Source organism: Pseudopodoces humilis, chromosome 4, assembly GCF_049639895.1.
Source record: "Pseudopodoces humilis isolate 2021_Gansu_Grassland_sample_001 chromosome 4, ASM4963989v1, whole genome shotgun sequence".
In the NCBI taxonomy this organism is placed as follows: Eukaryota; Metazoa; Chordata; class Aves; order Passeriformes; family Paridae; genus Pseudopodoces; species Pseudopodoces humilis.
The window spans coordinates 66,805,685-66,821,066 of record NC_142203.1 but is presented as its reverse complement, the minus strand read 5'-3'; the positions used below and the strand labels follow the sequence as shown (position 1 = coordinate 66,821,066).

General features: G+C 41.9%; 1 protein-coding gene across 1 annotated transcript in view; it reads right to left on the bottom strand.

The window, feature by feature from the left end:
• ADAMTS12 (ADAM metallopeptidase with thrombospondin type 1 motif 12) overlaps window positions 1-15,382 on the bottom strand; it is a 161,466-nt gene that overhangs the window by 49,962 nt on the left and 96,122 nt on the right. Inside the window, exons 8-12 of the mRNA XM_088054251.1 lie at window positions 13,504-13,647; window positions 12,690-12,834; window positions 8,609-8,701; window positions 8,234-8,379; window positions 5,762-5,931 (exon numbers count right to left, since the gene is read on the bottom strand). Coding sequence (XP_087910377.1) covers window positions 5,762-5,931; window positions 8,234-8,379; window positions 8,609-8,701; window positions 12,690-12,834; window positions 13,504-13,647 — 698 coding nt within the window. The remainder of the gene's footprint in view (window positions 1-5,761; window positions 5,932-8,233; window positions 8,380-8,608; window positions 8,702-12,689; window positions 12,835-13,503; window positions 13,648-15,382) is intronic.

The following is a 15,382-nucleotide window of genomic DNA, read 5'->3' as shown; positions in this document are numbered from 1 at the left end:
ACCCCCCCGCCATGGGCAGTGACGTCTTCCATTAGACCACAGTGCCCAAAGCCCTGTCCAACCTTGAAAACTTCCAGGGATGGGGCACCCATCACTTCTCTGGGCAATGTGTTCCAGTGCCTCACCACCCTCACAGTAATGATTTTTTTCCTTATATCTAATCTAAGCCTGCCCTCTGTCAATTTAAAGCCATTCTGTATGTCTTATCTCTACCAGCCCTTGTAAAAAGTCCCTCTCAGTGACTTTCTGACTTCCATGTTGCTCTCCTGTAAACCTTCTTTAGTCTGGCTGCATCCTTCCTGACCGTGCCTTGCTCCCAGCTGGACATAAGATTTTAGCTGAAGTGCCACCAACACTCAGCAGCCCAGAAAAATTACAACCTGCTTTTTTATGCAGTGTCCACATCTTACACCTGCTGCTGATTTGACCAGAGACATGATCAATCCCATAATATATAGAAGAAACACAGATGTAATGGAATCCCAAGCCACAGAGCTCCCTGAAAGGGCACAGTGACTTATCTGTAATCAGAATGGGACAGAAGAAGCAAATCAGCAAAGCCGAGTGAAAATCCTGAAATCTGGGCATATGATATTTTTCTCCTCTGTATATTATTAAAAAGTTCAGATTCACCAAGTGTAAACAGAACAACATGAAGATAAGTAGAAAGGAACATATTTCCTTCCCAGTTTAAATTTGTTTACCTCACAGCTGATTCCCATGAGTTCACATGCAGGAAGGATCCAGCTTACCCTGACTAAGAAGGACGTGATTAAGGTGTGTGTCAGAAGAAGATAAGGCTTCAATATCTCTCCCAACTTCACAAGGAAGAAAAGAGGTGGGCCTCTTCTCTCCAACCCCTCATATCTGTAAGAACTCAGAATTGGCTGAGGAAATCCCAAACAAAGAAAATTAGAAAAGACGATTACCAAACAGGCAAAATAGGAAAAAAAGCTGAAGCTGAAGCTACTTATCACTTTAACCAAGCCTGGAGCTCCAAAATGGAGTTTAATTTTTAAACAGGGGCAGAAGAAACATTATTTCATCCTGTTAGCTCAGCCCCTGTGACTGTACCAGAACATATCTTATTTGGTACACAGAAATATTTTGAAAGAAATATGAAGTTTCAAACATTTTTAACACAACCCCTATCTGACTGTACACTAAGTGATCTTGGCACTGATACAGAAAATAAAGGTAATTATATCAGTTAATGTAGGACTTATAGATGAAAGTTAAGCCCTGAGAAGCTATAAGACTTACAGAAATGGAATTTATCAAATGGTATGAAATAAATAAACATGGGGTCAGTCTGATGGAAAGAGAAGTGGATACATACTGAAGTCTGACAAAAGTGCCAAAATAGGGGCCTGGGTCATGAGAAAAATTCAGAAAATATCCTGCTGAGGCTCCTGGATAGTTTATCACCCTTGAACTTGGAGGTCTCCATCATTTTAAGGTTCCCAAGGGTACTCTGATGCTCCAGCTTGAGACCATTCTGAGGTCCAGAGCAATTCTTTAACAGGACTATGCATTTTCCCCAACAGGCATAAAGCCACGTGAACCAGAAAATTCTCAATTGAAACCTCAAACATAGGTAGGCTAGGAAACAGCAAGATGTGACTTACTGCTTTTCTGTGAGACTGGTTGCTAAAGCTGGTTGTTTTATTAAACCGTAAGCTATTTAAAAATGCCTTTCATCTCTTGTGAAGTTAAAATTTACACAACAGAAAAGACTCTTTAGGTACATTGGTTATAACTGCTTTATGCAAGCTACAAAATTAAACCCAGGAAGGGAATCGTGACCATCCAGATAATCTACACCTTTTTTCCAGCTGTATGAAAGAACAGAGAATGTTTAAAATGTCATAGAATGACTGGCTCACAAATCCATTTCCTCAGCTAGACACTTCCACATAAAAGCTGTATGTTCATTCAGGGTTTCTATGGTTCTTTTCCCTTTTATATCCCAAGTGCAGCATGAGAGGACCCAAAATGCCTGATACCAAAACAAGAGCTGTACTGGGTTTGTGTGGCCAGGCTTTGGCAGCAGGGGCACTACAGGGCTAGCTCTATGAGAAGCTGCCAGAAGCTTCCTCCAGTACTGACAGAGCCCAGATCAGACAGATCCAAGAAGGACCTGCTGCCACCAAGTGAGTGGCAAAGACCAAACCACCAGTGACGCCTGTGGGATAATGTATTTAAGAAAGGAAAAAATCCTGCACAACTGCAGCTGGAAGAGAGGAGTGAGACTGTAAGAGAGAAGCTCTGCAGACACAAGGTCAGTGAAGGAGGAGGGGCAGGAGCTGCTCCAGGTACCAGAGCACAGATTCCCCTGCAGCCTGAGGTGCAGCCCATGGGGAGGCAGCTGTGCCTCTGCAGCCCCTGGAGATCCAGGGGGGAGCAGAGATCCACCTGCAGCCCTGGAGGAGCCCACACCAGAGCAGGGGGATGCCTGAAGGAGGCTGTGATCCCATGGGAAGCCCATCCTGGAGCAGGCTCCTGGCAGGACCCATGGACCAGGGATCCATGCTGGAGCAGCCTGTTTCTTGAAGGATTGCAGCCTGTGGAAAGGATCCATGCTGGAGCAGCTCAGGAAGAACTGCATGGAAGGACTTACATTGGAAAGGGTAAAGGAATACTGTCTCCCATGACTACTCTACTCCGATTTAATTTCTAATAAATTAGAAATTTCTCCAAGTCCAGTCTGTCTTGCCCACAATGATTAACAGCGAGTGATCTCTCCCTGCCCTTACCTCGACTCTCAAGCCTTTTATTACATTCTCTCTCCCTTACCCAGCTGAGGAAGGGAGCAGCAGGGTGGATTTGGTGGATGCCTGATATCCAGGCAGGATTAACTACAAATGCCAAAGCCACCATGGCAGCAAGACAATGTAGTAACAGAATGATGTGAAAAATCCTTGAAATTGGGTTGCACAAGTTAAGAGAACAAGTAAGGGAAGTGACAAAGGTTGGTGTACATACAGAGGACATTATGTGTAGGTCTCCAGAGTATTGAAACATCAGGTCATTTTTGTGGGGGGTTTACAAAACACTGTTGGTTTGTTTTTGTTTAAAGTCTTGGTTTGTTTGGACACACACATACAAGGAAGGCTCAAACTGCTGTGCCTCTCAGAGTCAGCACTGTTTCATGACCTTATTTGCAGTTATTTTGCCCAGGACATCCTTAGCCACTGATAGAAGGCGAAAAAATATTTGAAACTGAGATGGGAGGAAAACTCTCAGATGTATTTTAGGTAATGCTGGCTGGACAAAACTGGAAGCAGTGTGCCCATGAGAGCCTTCCACCCTCAGTCATACAATGATGTCAGATGAAGAATCAGCATAGGATTTGGCCAGCTCTCTGTTTATTTGAGTATTACCAGGAGAGCCTACCTATCTGAGGAAGTCAATTTTACTTAAAGTTATGAGTTTAGCAGCAAGAAAACACTTTAAATATAGTATATACATATAGTGGAATGTAAGAATGAAAGTGAAAACATTAAGGGCCTCCAAGGAAATGGGGAAGACATGGATATCTATGCTGAAATTCTGGCTGCTGAGAAAATGAGTGAAAACAGTCAAAAAGCTTTCAAGCGACAGAAAAGAAATCTCCTTGATATTTGAAGGATTTTGCAAATAATTTTTTATATGAAGTATTTCAGTCTCAGCAGCACGGTGCTTTAAATAGAACTGGTTTGTGTGTACAGTTCCCAACAGTTCTATTTGAAGTACGGCATGGACAGACCACAGCCCGGCCTTCCAGCCTGCACTAAGCACTTGACTCATGATCCTCAATGTCCTTTAAAGACAGACCTTCTGTAACAAATGCACATGCAGAACTACCAGTTCTATTGTAGTGTCACAGAGAGAACATGAACAGAACGAATGCTGTACCCTGCAGTAGTACACCCTGAGTAACAAAGGTCTGGAATCTCCATTTCAATGACAGGTGACGGCAGAAAATGTTTTATGAGTTTGGTTTAGGCCTAAACATTAAGCTGTTAGCATTTGTCATGGCTTTACTGGGATTTCTTCCAGAAAAATCTCTATCAACCATATTTTCTTTCATCAGAAATTTTCCTTTTAGTCTGCCTGCTCCAGTTTCATCTTCAATGGTGTATTTGTTAGATGAAATGGAAACAGTAGCTGAAATTTAGGAAATAAATTCAGAACTGCCAATAACTGAAAAAGCAATTAACATGCTGAGAAATACTACTAGCAAATGAAACTGGAAGTTTAATCCTGATCTTCCCTATCCTGTCTTATTTTTTCATTAAAAAATACATTGCTAGCAAGTTTGCTGCTGCTATGGAACTGTGGAGACCAGCTGATCCACATGAAGGTTGTGCTGCCATTCAATGGGACTTTGACAGGGGGGAGAGTTGAACAGGGAGAAACTTAATGGGGTCCAAAACGAGCAAGTGTAGGGCCCTGCTGGGGAGGAATAACCCCAAGCACCAGCACAGACGGGTCTAACCTGCTGGAGTCAGCTCTGCTGAGAAGGACCAGGGAGTTTTGGTGGGTGATAGGTTGTCCATGAGCCAGCAGTGTTCCCTGGCAGCCAGAAGGGCCAATGGGCTCCTGGGGTGCACTGGGAAGATTTGGCAATTCTGGGTTCCTCAGGACAAGAAAAGCAAGGAGCTACTGGAGAGGGTCCAGCAGAGGTCACAAAGATGATTAAAGGCCTCTCTGTTGTGAGGAGGGACTGTGGGGGCTGGGCCTGCTCCATCTGGAGAGGAGCAGACTGAGAATGGGTCTCATATGCATACAAATATCTCAAAGTCAGTGCCAAGGGGATGGTGCCAGACTCCCTTCAGTGGTGCCCAGTGACAGGACAAGGAACAATGGCCATAAACTAAAACACAGGAAATGCTACCTCAACATGTGGAAGAACTTTTCTACATAGAGAAGGTGGGAGGGCACTGGAACAGCTGCCCAAGGAGTTGGTGGAGTTTGCCTCTCTGGAGACATTCAAACCCACCTGGATGTGTTCCTGTGTCCCTGGATCCAGGTGACCCTGCCTTGTCCAGGGTGTTGGACTGGATGATCTCCAGAGATTCCTTCCAAACCTAACTATTGTGTGATTCTATTGGATAATCTACACCCTACATTTATGCACAACCCAAGAATCAAACTACACACTAATAATGATTTTCCTTGTATTTAATAACTAGCTGTTCCAGAGCAAGTCACAAAGTAGAGTCTTTGACTCTACCTCTACAATACAGGACAACATGATACTGAACCAGTTCAGATATTATTTCTTCACTGTAATGCCAAGTACACCTACCACCCAGATCTTGGTTTGGAAGTAGTATTTCTTCCAAAAAGATGTGCAAGGAAGCACATTTGTCCAGTGGAAGAGCTCTGCTCACTGTGTGCAGTGATGCCTCCTGGCTCTATACCACACTACCCTACTTCTTGTTCTGTGGCTGACACAGGAAAAGATTGTTTAGATTATTCTAATCTAGTAGTACAGACATGACTTCAACAGCTTTTCTTAGTGCAATATCTTTTCAGGAACTGGTTACAATCACATCCATTATCACAGCAGGTGAAAAAATGCCTGCGTGTAGGGAAGACACTGCCTTTTTGTGCACACAAAAGGCACATCAGCATATGGGAGCACACCAGATTTTTCTCTCTAATTCATTATAAAACTTACAGCTTGGTGACTTCTCACCCTCATAGAAGTTTCTCATAGGAGTGTAACTTTAACTTTTTATACAAGATATTAAGAAAATTTGTAGCTTCATACCTGTGTTATAAACGGGAACCCAGTGGTAGAATTCGTTCTGGTAGGGAACGGTATCAAATTCACTGCACTGCATCTGACGGAAGGTTGGCAAGTCTTTGTGGCAGGGGCTGACGTTACACATGCGATAGCGTTTCCTTTCTCCGGTGCAGTAGTCTCCTCCAAACTGGGGTCTAGAAAAGGAACATTGAGACTGGGACATGAGACCGTGGGTAGAAAAAATGGTTACAAACTAACAACATATTTCAGGTCCCAGCAGCACAACAAGGTGACTGAATCCTTGACAGGGTGAAGATACTGTTCACATCACATGTTTGAGTACTCAAACATGTCAGCATGAAGCACAGAAATCTAGACAACTCCTCTATCCCAAAAAAGTGCTTGGCATTACCTGGCTGGCTGAGCTGAGCTCACAACAAATTAACCTATCAAATGGACTTCTTTAAATCCCATACTTGCAGTGCATTTGACAGTCCTCTCTAAAAAGACAAATGATTCCTGCTGTTTGTGATTTGTGAAAATGAGATGTGGAGTCTTCATGAACTCTAGATATGTAGTAGGGAATTCTGCCTTTTATGTTCTGTACCTGAAAACTCATGTGTCTGAAGCTCAAACAAAGCTGATGACTAGAACAAAACATGAAAGGTGAGTCCTCAGGATCAGATTGCTAGAAACTGTTCTTACCTGGTGTTTAAGGACATTTATTTACTCGTGTCATGGTTTTAAACCAGTAACTAAAAAAAATTACTTATTTCTTGCTGTGAGATATGGATTAGAACAAGAGCAAAACAGGCTTAAAACTTAAAAGGAATAAAGAAAGTTTATTAGCAAACTACAAGAATAAGAACACCAGAATAAACTTTCAGAAAACCCTTTTTATCCCTTACTACCCACCATTCTTTTGTTCACATGACAACAGAGACAAAAACTTTGGAACTTTGGTGGTTAAAACAGTCCCAATTCCTGCTACAGTCTTTTCATCAGTCTTTGTAGAGAAACAGAAGTCTCTTTCTGCTATTTATGGAGTTTCTCACAAGAAAACTTCTTCTGCTATAGTTTTCTATTTCTCTGATGTCAGCTGCCCAGAAATGCTGTCATCAGAGCTCACTCCTCCCATTTCACATCACTCTGAAGTGTGTTATGGGCCATGAGTTTAGGGATGTCATTTTAAGGATGAGTTATTTAAAGGCAAAAGTCTTCTTTATCTGTTTTTGTGAGCTCTACTGGAAAACAGTTTTCTCATTGCCCCCCCAAGGCTTCAAATTTTCACTTCACCTTGTTCCAGCACTTCACTGCATCACAATCACTCTACTTTTTACTCAAAATTTACACTTTGAACACTTCATATACTATATACTCTATTATGAATTAAAGGAGTTTTTTCAGGACCTTATTGTCCATTTCCATAGCTTTAACAGAAAAGTATTTTCAGCTTATAAAGCATCTCCTTATTCTCTACCTTTTCTGAAGCTTAATTCTTTTCTTTACTGTCTCTGATAGTTTATAAAGTCTCTTTACATGTTGATCACTCTCTTTTTCTCTTTTTGGATAAAAGGATTAATCTGCAAGTCTCATCTGGGTAATGAAAGGGTTAAAATCTTGCCCAGGCTTTTGTAGATGGTTCTGTGACCTCTGCTGGAGCAGGAGCTGGAGCTGTCTGCGATGGAAGATTTCTTCATGGCGGCTCTGGAGAGTGTGGTCACTGTCTCAGCCTGCCACAGGTCAAGAGCTTTTTTTCCTTCTTTACTCAGCAGTCTCTGGTGAATTCAGTCACAGCAAAAACTGCAGCGGAGCCAGGGACCGGCCTGGCCCGGCCAGAGCCCGGGGCAAGCCCCGCAGGCCCCATCTCCCGGCCAGGAGCCGCTGGGCCCAGCCCAGCCCCCGCCTGGGCCGCATGGGCTGGGCAGGGAACGGGAGGCCAGCCGGAGCTCTGCTACCTTTAACAGCCAGGAAAACAAAGAGAGCAAGAGAGCTCTGGCTTTACATCTTAAGGTAGGGTTCACAGGTTGATCTCCCTTTTCAATGGTCAAAACTGCTGTCAATTCTTAGAAATGACTGATAATTGGTCAGGAGAAAAGACTCCCATCAGTCACCAGCAACTTCAACTTCCATAGCTCCCAAAACCACCTTAAAGGTTAAGTCACTCCATGACAACTCGTTGCAGTATTAATAAAGCAATATTTACACTATTTCTGCAAAGCCTAAATGTTAAATATGTTTGGTTTTTTTTATTGATTTTGTGTTAAAATAAGCTCTGTGGAGAGCAAGAAACACAGAACAAGATGACTGCTGTAAAAGATAAGCCAGCTGAATTTCACACAGGTATATCTAACTGGGAAGAGAGGTGTCAGTATCTGTGACATGTATTGATGTGGCTTGAACTGATGGTAACAGTCTGATATAAAAGAGTTTCCAATGTTCTAAGAACCTCAAAAATCTTAAACAGAAGGTAGGGAAAGAGTGCACTCAACTTACTCTGGATTATCACATGGCCGCTCTGCGCTTTGAACTCCTGCCCCACATGTCCTTGTGCAATGGGACCAGGACGACCAAAGGCCCCACTCGCCATGGATTGCTTCGGGTGTCTTTCCTACTGTAATGCACTCACCAGAGAAGCACCACTGAGGAGAGAAGAGAAAGCACAAAGAGCTTGAGATCATTCTCACAGGGAAATATTTCTGTGAACTACTTGTTATTTCAGATTATGAGGGTTGAACACTTAAGTGGAAATGTAAATGGAGATGTCACAGGATGACCCTCCTTCACATTCGACAATGGCAGAGCTACTCATAGCTCCTATCTGCACTTTGGCTGGCAGCACAGCTTGCAAACAGAGTGGCTCACAGTCACCTTGTTTTCTCCACACCGAGTGCCATCCGCAGCTGCATCCAGTTTGGAGCGGCAGGAGCCTTTCACTGAACACCAGAGCGTCTGGCAAAGGTTCTGAAAAAGAAAGAAAACTTCAGCAGTCTGAGGCAGGGCTGAACTCCCATGGCAAAGATTTTCAAAAGCTTCCCACAGTTTTGTACAGCCACTTAAAACACCTTGTAAGGGCTGTATTTCCAGAGGGATCAGGGTTTTTCACAAGATAGGAACCACCAAGGGTCCAAATTCAGGTACTCATCATTACTGTGCAAAAAGGGACTATTGGAAAAATAAAAAATGGTAAATACTATCAAGTGAATTCCTTGTACTGTGTGACTTCAAATATTCTCCTATTTGGCTGCTCAGCTCCCAGATAAACACAAGAAAAATGGCATAACAAACTTTGGTCAATACTTTTTGCAGATAAGGTGAACAGAAAATTGAACAACTTTCATTTGAAGAGTACTAACCAATACAATCTTCAATTTTGCATTGCTGTCTGCCTGAAAACATACAGTGAACTCAAAGAAGGCTACGGAAACCAGGCAAATTCAAACAACATCGTGTCTCCAACAGTATTAATGGAGGCCCCAAAACTAGATGAGGAAAAAGTGATCAGGTCTCTTAAAACATCAGCTTGGCAGATGGCAAGGAAATGATCTGAAAAAAAAAGCAGTCAGCTAGTTGGCTGAAAAAAAGCATAGTGGGCTGGGAAGAGTGAAGGCTCTGGTTAGCGAATGTTTGCATATTAAGCAACTCAGAAACTGGTGCCAGTTTAATGCAGTAGGTTGCCAATAAAACACAGCATTCCAGCTGCTGCTCCATGTGCAGTGGCTAAACTCCACAGAAAAGACACAAACTCCTGAGAGGCAACAAAGAAAGCAGGGCAAGAAACATTCCAGCTACCTTTTACCAAACCCACTTCACTCATTCAGAATTATTTTCTAGAAAGAGAGGACAGAGCTGGAGGCCATCTCTCCCTCTTCAGTTCCCATGCATACCAGCTTTTCTTTGGCATACAGGAACCCTGCATGCTGGGAACTCCTGACTGATCAGGGCTTTGCGTGAAACACCACTTCCAAGGTGGGGAAAGCAGGGCTCTCCGAGGGACTGGACACTGCCAATGGGAACAGCAGAAGCAAAAGCCCAAGTCTTGACTCAGGCTGTTTGGATGCCATAGTCCAGCACTGGAAAAGGGAACAGAGCTGGCAGCATCAGCCTGTGAAGAAGGGACAGCTCCAAGTGTCATCAGAGAAAGGAGTTGATAAGAAGAATCCCACTAGCAGCTCCCACTGGGATTCTGAGAGTAAGCCACATCCCAGATTTGGAAGCCAACATATAAACTACGCACTTCCAAAAACACAGCCCCAGTGAGCAAGCAGCAATGTTCATCCAAGTGGAAATGCAGAGTTTGGCTGCTCATTTCTGACCTGGTTCTGTTTAAAATGGCTAAGCTTTTTGTGCTAATGGGCACAAGCTTTGAGAGAGTTCCCTTTTAGTTACTTTCTCCATTGTGTGTTTAGCTTTGTTTATCAACAAGAGCACCAGAAAAAAGCTGATGGCAGGAAACACCTCAAAGCAGTCCAGCACTCCAGCTGGAATACAATGTCTGGACCTCTGCATCTTGGTTCACTGTTTCTGGGCAATGTACACTAGACAAACATCGTTCTGCAGATCTCTGTTTATAGTTCAAGGGTAGCACTCCTTATGAAGGCCTTGTGAAGCCATCATTGACAGGTTCTTAAGGGAGAGCTACCCAAGTGCTCTGGCTGATTAATTTTCTCTCTTTATGAAAGTCATCCTTTATTTTTACTCTTGTACATAGAATATATTTTGTGGTTTTAGTGTATAAAGTGTACTCTTGCACCATACCTCAGATGTCAGAGAAACTGGCACAGAAAACAAACACAGCTTTTCATTGGCAGTTTATTTTTTTTATTAGGTGCACCCAGAGATTTCAAAGTCAAGAATTCACAGAGGGAACTCTTTAGCTTCGCAAGGATTTTTCCATATTGATCTCCATGTCCCAGAACTGTTTTCCCTCTCTAGGAATACTGAAACAACAGCAGCATGCGAGGATGCTGTATGTACTGCATGCCTTTGGAGGTAAAATGCAGAAATTCTTGACTCTGCTATGGACTCGCTGCAAAGCAAGTGGGTTTTCTTTTCATGAGCAGTATGATATACACTTTCCACCCAACAGATGAGAATAGGGTCTGTGCCTTAAAGAAACTTGAATCCACAAAAACTCAGTTTCACTGAAGCCAGTGGAAAGGGAATGAGTGCTCTGATCTCCTACAGGCTGTTCTGTAGGAAGCTATGGGTCTAACTATGACTTGGAAAACTCCTCCATCTAATACATATTTTGCTTTTCTTTACCTTATTAGAGGGAAAATATTTATATACTTCACAGGACACTTGCTGCCTAAGTGCTTCATAGAATTTGCTATCTGAACTATAATTATCCATTTTTGCTAAGTGTAATCACTGAACCCCAGGGTATCTTCAGCTAAATGCAGATTGTTCTCTCAGAAAGGATCTGTGGATCAAATTTAGTCAGACATTAAAATGTACAAAACAAAAGCAGCTTGTCAGTGTGCAAGGTTAAGTAAACAGAGGAAAGACAAAAAAAGAGTCAGACCTCTTAGACAAAATGACAAAAAAGACTGATGATTCAACATTCCAGGTTGACTCTGCTGTTCACAATTCCATCTCCTGCCTGTGCAACTACCAACAAAATACAGGCCTTTCAGAAAAATGCAAAATGAGATGATACCAATTAATTTTCTGACATGTGTCTAGCTGCGAAATTGGTTAATCAGGAGATGCAAATGTAAAGGCCTATTAGGTTAAAACTCAAGGAGAGACAGACTGAGCCAATACTGGGAAATTACATCCTAATTTTCTATCTGTACCAACAGACAAATTACAGTAACTAAGGAAACTGTAACAGCAGGTAATGAAAGCAATCTTTCAATACCTTCTTCAGATTCAGCAGTTGTAGTTCAATGCTGGTAATCATATTATCTATTAAGGTTGAGAAGATTAATGAGAAATACTTTATCTAAGAGAAGGGTAGATGGAGATACACACAATTATCTGAATGGAATAAACAGTCAACATCAGAGTGCCCAGTCCACAGCTGTGTTCATACCAGCACTGCCAGTAGCCAAAACACATCTGTGTTTGACAGGGCCAGTGGGCTGCGTGCTGTCTCCAGTATTTACTGAACACTGCTGCTCAAAAGATAGGATTGATCACTTAGCTGGGTTAGCACTTGGAAGCACTGTTTCTGAGCTGTTCTATGTATAAAAATGCTGTACAGACCCAAAGAGCTCAGAACATTCTAGGTACCAGTAAAATACCATACCAAATGTACTTTAGCTAACACAACCTGTTACTCTGCAGGGCTCCATGATCTTGTGAGGGTTGCTGTGACTACACTGCTCCCTTGCATCTCCCCACAATACTGTTTTGCTATGCTGTGAGACAGACACAGGGTACTCTATGAATTATCCCCTTCTGCATAAATATCTAATGTTCCACGCAAAAATATTGGGTTTTCAAAATAATTACTTTCCATAGGGACTGAAATATTATTTTGTTTGTTAGATCATAAAGAGTGGGAAAAATCAGGATGTATGGGAAGAGAACACAACCCTAATTTCTTCCGCAAACTTCCTGGAACTGAAGATTAGTTCCCAGAATGATCTGATCAATTGAAAGCATAAGGCTGAAGAATATTTTAACATTTGACTTATGTTGCATTAATCATTTACCTAAGAATTAGTATTATAAGTTTTAAACCAAAATGACTCCACTGCTGAAGGACAGCACCTAATCATAGATATGGTTAAGATCCAGCAAAGATCTTGTGAAATACAAGGTAAACAGTGTAACCAACCTGCTTCCAGAATATGCAGAATTAAGTGTGTTAGGCACTGCACATCTAGCCTATGAGACTCTAAACATGCACTTGTAAATGAGGTGCACTGAATACATTTCCATGCTGCTCAAGAACTTGGAATTCTTACTAGGAGAATAAAGAAAAACATTCAGCACTTACATCCACATCTTCACAGAATGTAGCATTGGAACCATACTGAAGCTGACATTGGTGGTGCACATCATAAATCACACCAGGAGCAATGACTGGGGACTTCAGAACTTCTTTTTGAGGGATGTCATCCAGACAGAATCCCCAACCGCGACTGAAAGACAAAAATTTCTGTATTTAAGAAAACTCCCTACCACCACAGGTTTTTTTTACATTTCTATACAGATTTTAGTATCTGTTTTTTATGGATAATTTTGATTATGGCCCATGTAAATAATACTTCTAGATTCCAGCCAAATTATGCTGAAATGCTACAAACAAAGTAGTTACTCTGTCAAGCAAGAGACGGTTTTAAAATGGCAAAACACAGCTTGTCAAAGCAAAAGTATCATGAGCTCAGTATGGTTTGCAGAGTGGCTTCAAGAGGCCCCAAAGTCTCTGGTTACTGCTCCTAAAAAGAATGGAACAGACTTGAACTATAGTCACTGAAGCCAAACACATGGCACTGTGGCCAAAGGCAAAGTCTATGAAGTTCTGTCAGTGCCCTTGATGGAAAGACTTCTTTCCTCCTGGAAACTGCAAAAAGCTTCAGATTGCACCAAAGCCAAGCCAATATGACAAGACTTGAGTTCACTTCCAGACTACAAGACTATACAGAGCTTTTCCCAAATAAGTAAGCAACAGGACAGGGGTATGTCCCCCTGGAAATTAACTCAAGCACAGTAAAACCCCCTGCAATTATCAGAACAATAATAGAAGATGTACTTTAAACTCCAGTACAGTCGTGCTCAATTTAGGCAAATGCTACAACCTGATCACTCACTCGAGGAACCGTGTGATGTACTCCTTGCTGCACTGTGACCAGGTGAGTGGAGTGGGATCATACTGCAACTGTCGGGACATAATATATGGGCGCTTTCCAGCAGGCTCACAGTCATTCTCCTTTCCGTCATGCTGGATTCCAAAACTAGATATAAAAAACAACATCTAAAAATTCCAGCTGGTTCTCTGTACCACAACACCTATCTACAGGTTCCACTCTGGTTAAAGACACTTACATTGCTTCCTCCCCTGCAGAGCTGTAGTCATATTTTTACTAAAAGAAAATGCACACATAGAACATATGACCCCAAATCTATGAAAAATACACAACCCCACAGGATTTCAAACATGTCTGTTATACACAGCAATATTGCCCTGCACAAAATAAAGAACAGACTGTCATAGACTATATTTGTGTACTTTTAAGGAAGTCCAAACACTAGTGCATAGTTGGGGCAGAAGTCACAGTTTAAACCTAAAGGTTATGTTACAGCTGTTACAGCTAAGACTCCTTCCTAACTCTTAAAACCAAACTTAACACCACTTTGACTAAGATGAGGCTTTGTTACATTCTGTCTTAGACTCTCTTATAATTAAGTCTCTACTGATTTTTTATTTACAGAACTTTTGATAGACTGCACCAGAGATATGGTTTACAAAATTACTGAATGTTCAGTGAATGTGCCTCCAACCTCTATTCTTTCATCTTATTTAATTTTATCAATCTATACAAACAGATCTCCATAGCAGGTTCTCTCCAGCATCTCTGACTTGCTGAGAAATTTTTTTATTCAACAGCTTGCAGAAGTCATAAACACAAAAGTTTGGATGGGATTCAACTGAATAAATTCACATGCCTCTTCATCACCTCAGTGTAAGGATTATAACATACAAATATTATTGATATATGAAGATGTTGACACCTACATTGTTAACATCTGAAGATGTTAAGATGTAAGTCCTAAGAGCAGTGAGAGCTTACTCAGGTCATGATTCAGTCACAAATCAGATAAAGTGTGTTCAAATTAATTAAGACCGTGTTTCTCAAAAATGTAATCGTATCATGACTCAAAAGTTCTGAAAGCAGAGCTAATTTCAGTCAGAATCAATTCCAGTAATGAGTCAGAAGCATAAATGCAAGGATCACCCCTTTCTGACAGGCTCTTTCCCACAAAGAGAATTTGTTGAATCCTAAGGCTGCAAACATCTGGAGGGACAGTGTGGGGAAGAGCTGACTTTTGGCATTCATCTAAGGCATAGGAGCATGTCTGTCTTCTTATTTTTTGTTTATCTGTTCTTACAAACTTATCTATACCTGAACTTCTCAATGTGCGTACACTAACCTGGCTTGAGGTTAACAGGGTGACAACAAACCCTACAGTATACAACATTCCTTATGGAGACAGTCCTTAAGGAAAGGCCCTGCACCACTCCTGCAAGGGCAAGTACAGCAGTTCTGAGTCTCACAGCACCCAAAGGTCCCAGAGTCACCAGCCAGCCAGGCTAGACGAGGAGAAGGTCACACATGGATCAATCTATGGGGAAGAAGTCTCTTCAGATCATTAGTGTGAATGAAAACAGCTCCCTGCCAGCAACAGGCTATGGGGACCAAAATACTTAAAGCCACAGCACCCAGATCCAATCATAGTGATTTCAGCATTTACTTATACTTATATACTTATACTTCCTTTCTGGCAATGGAGAGGCTGAATAAGGAGTGGCCAATTAATGGGCAACAGGCTTATTGCCATCATCATCATCATCATCATCATCATCATCATCATCATCATCATCATCATCATCATCATCATTATATCCTATCAGGAAACAGAGACTCCATCCTGATTGGTAGCTGGGTGCACAGTGAAATTAATGTGATT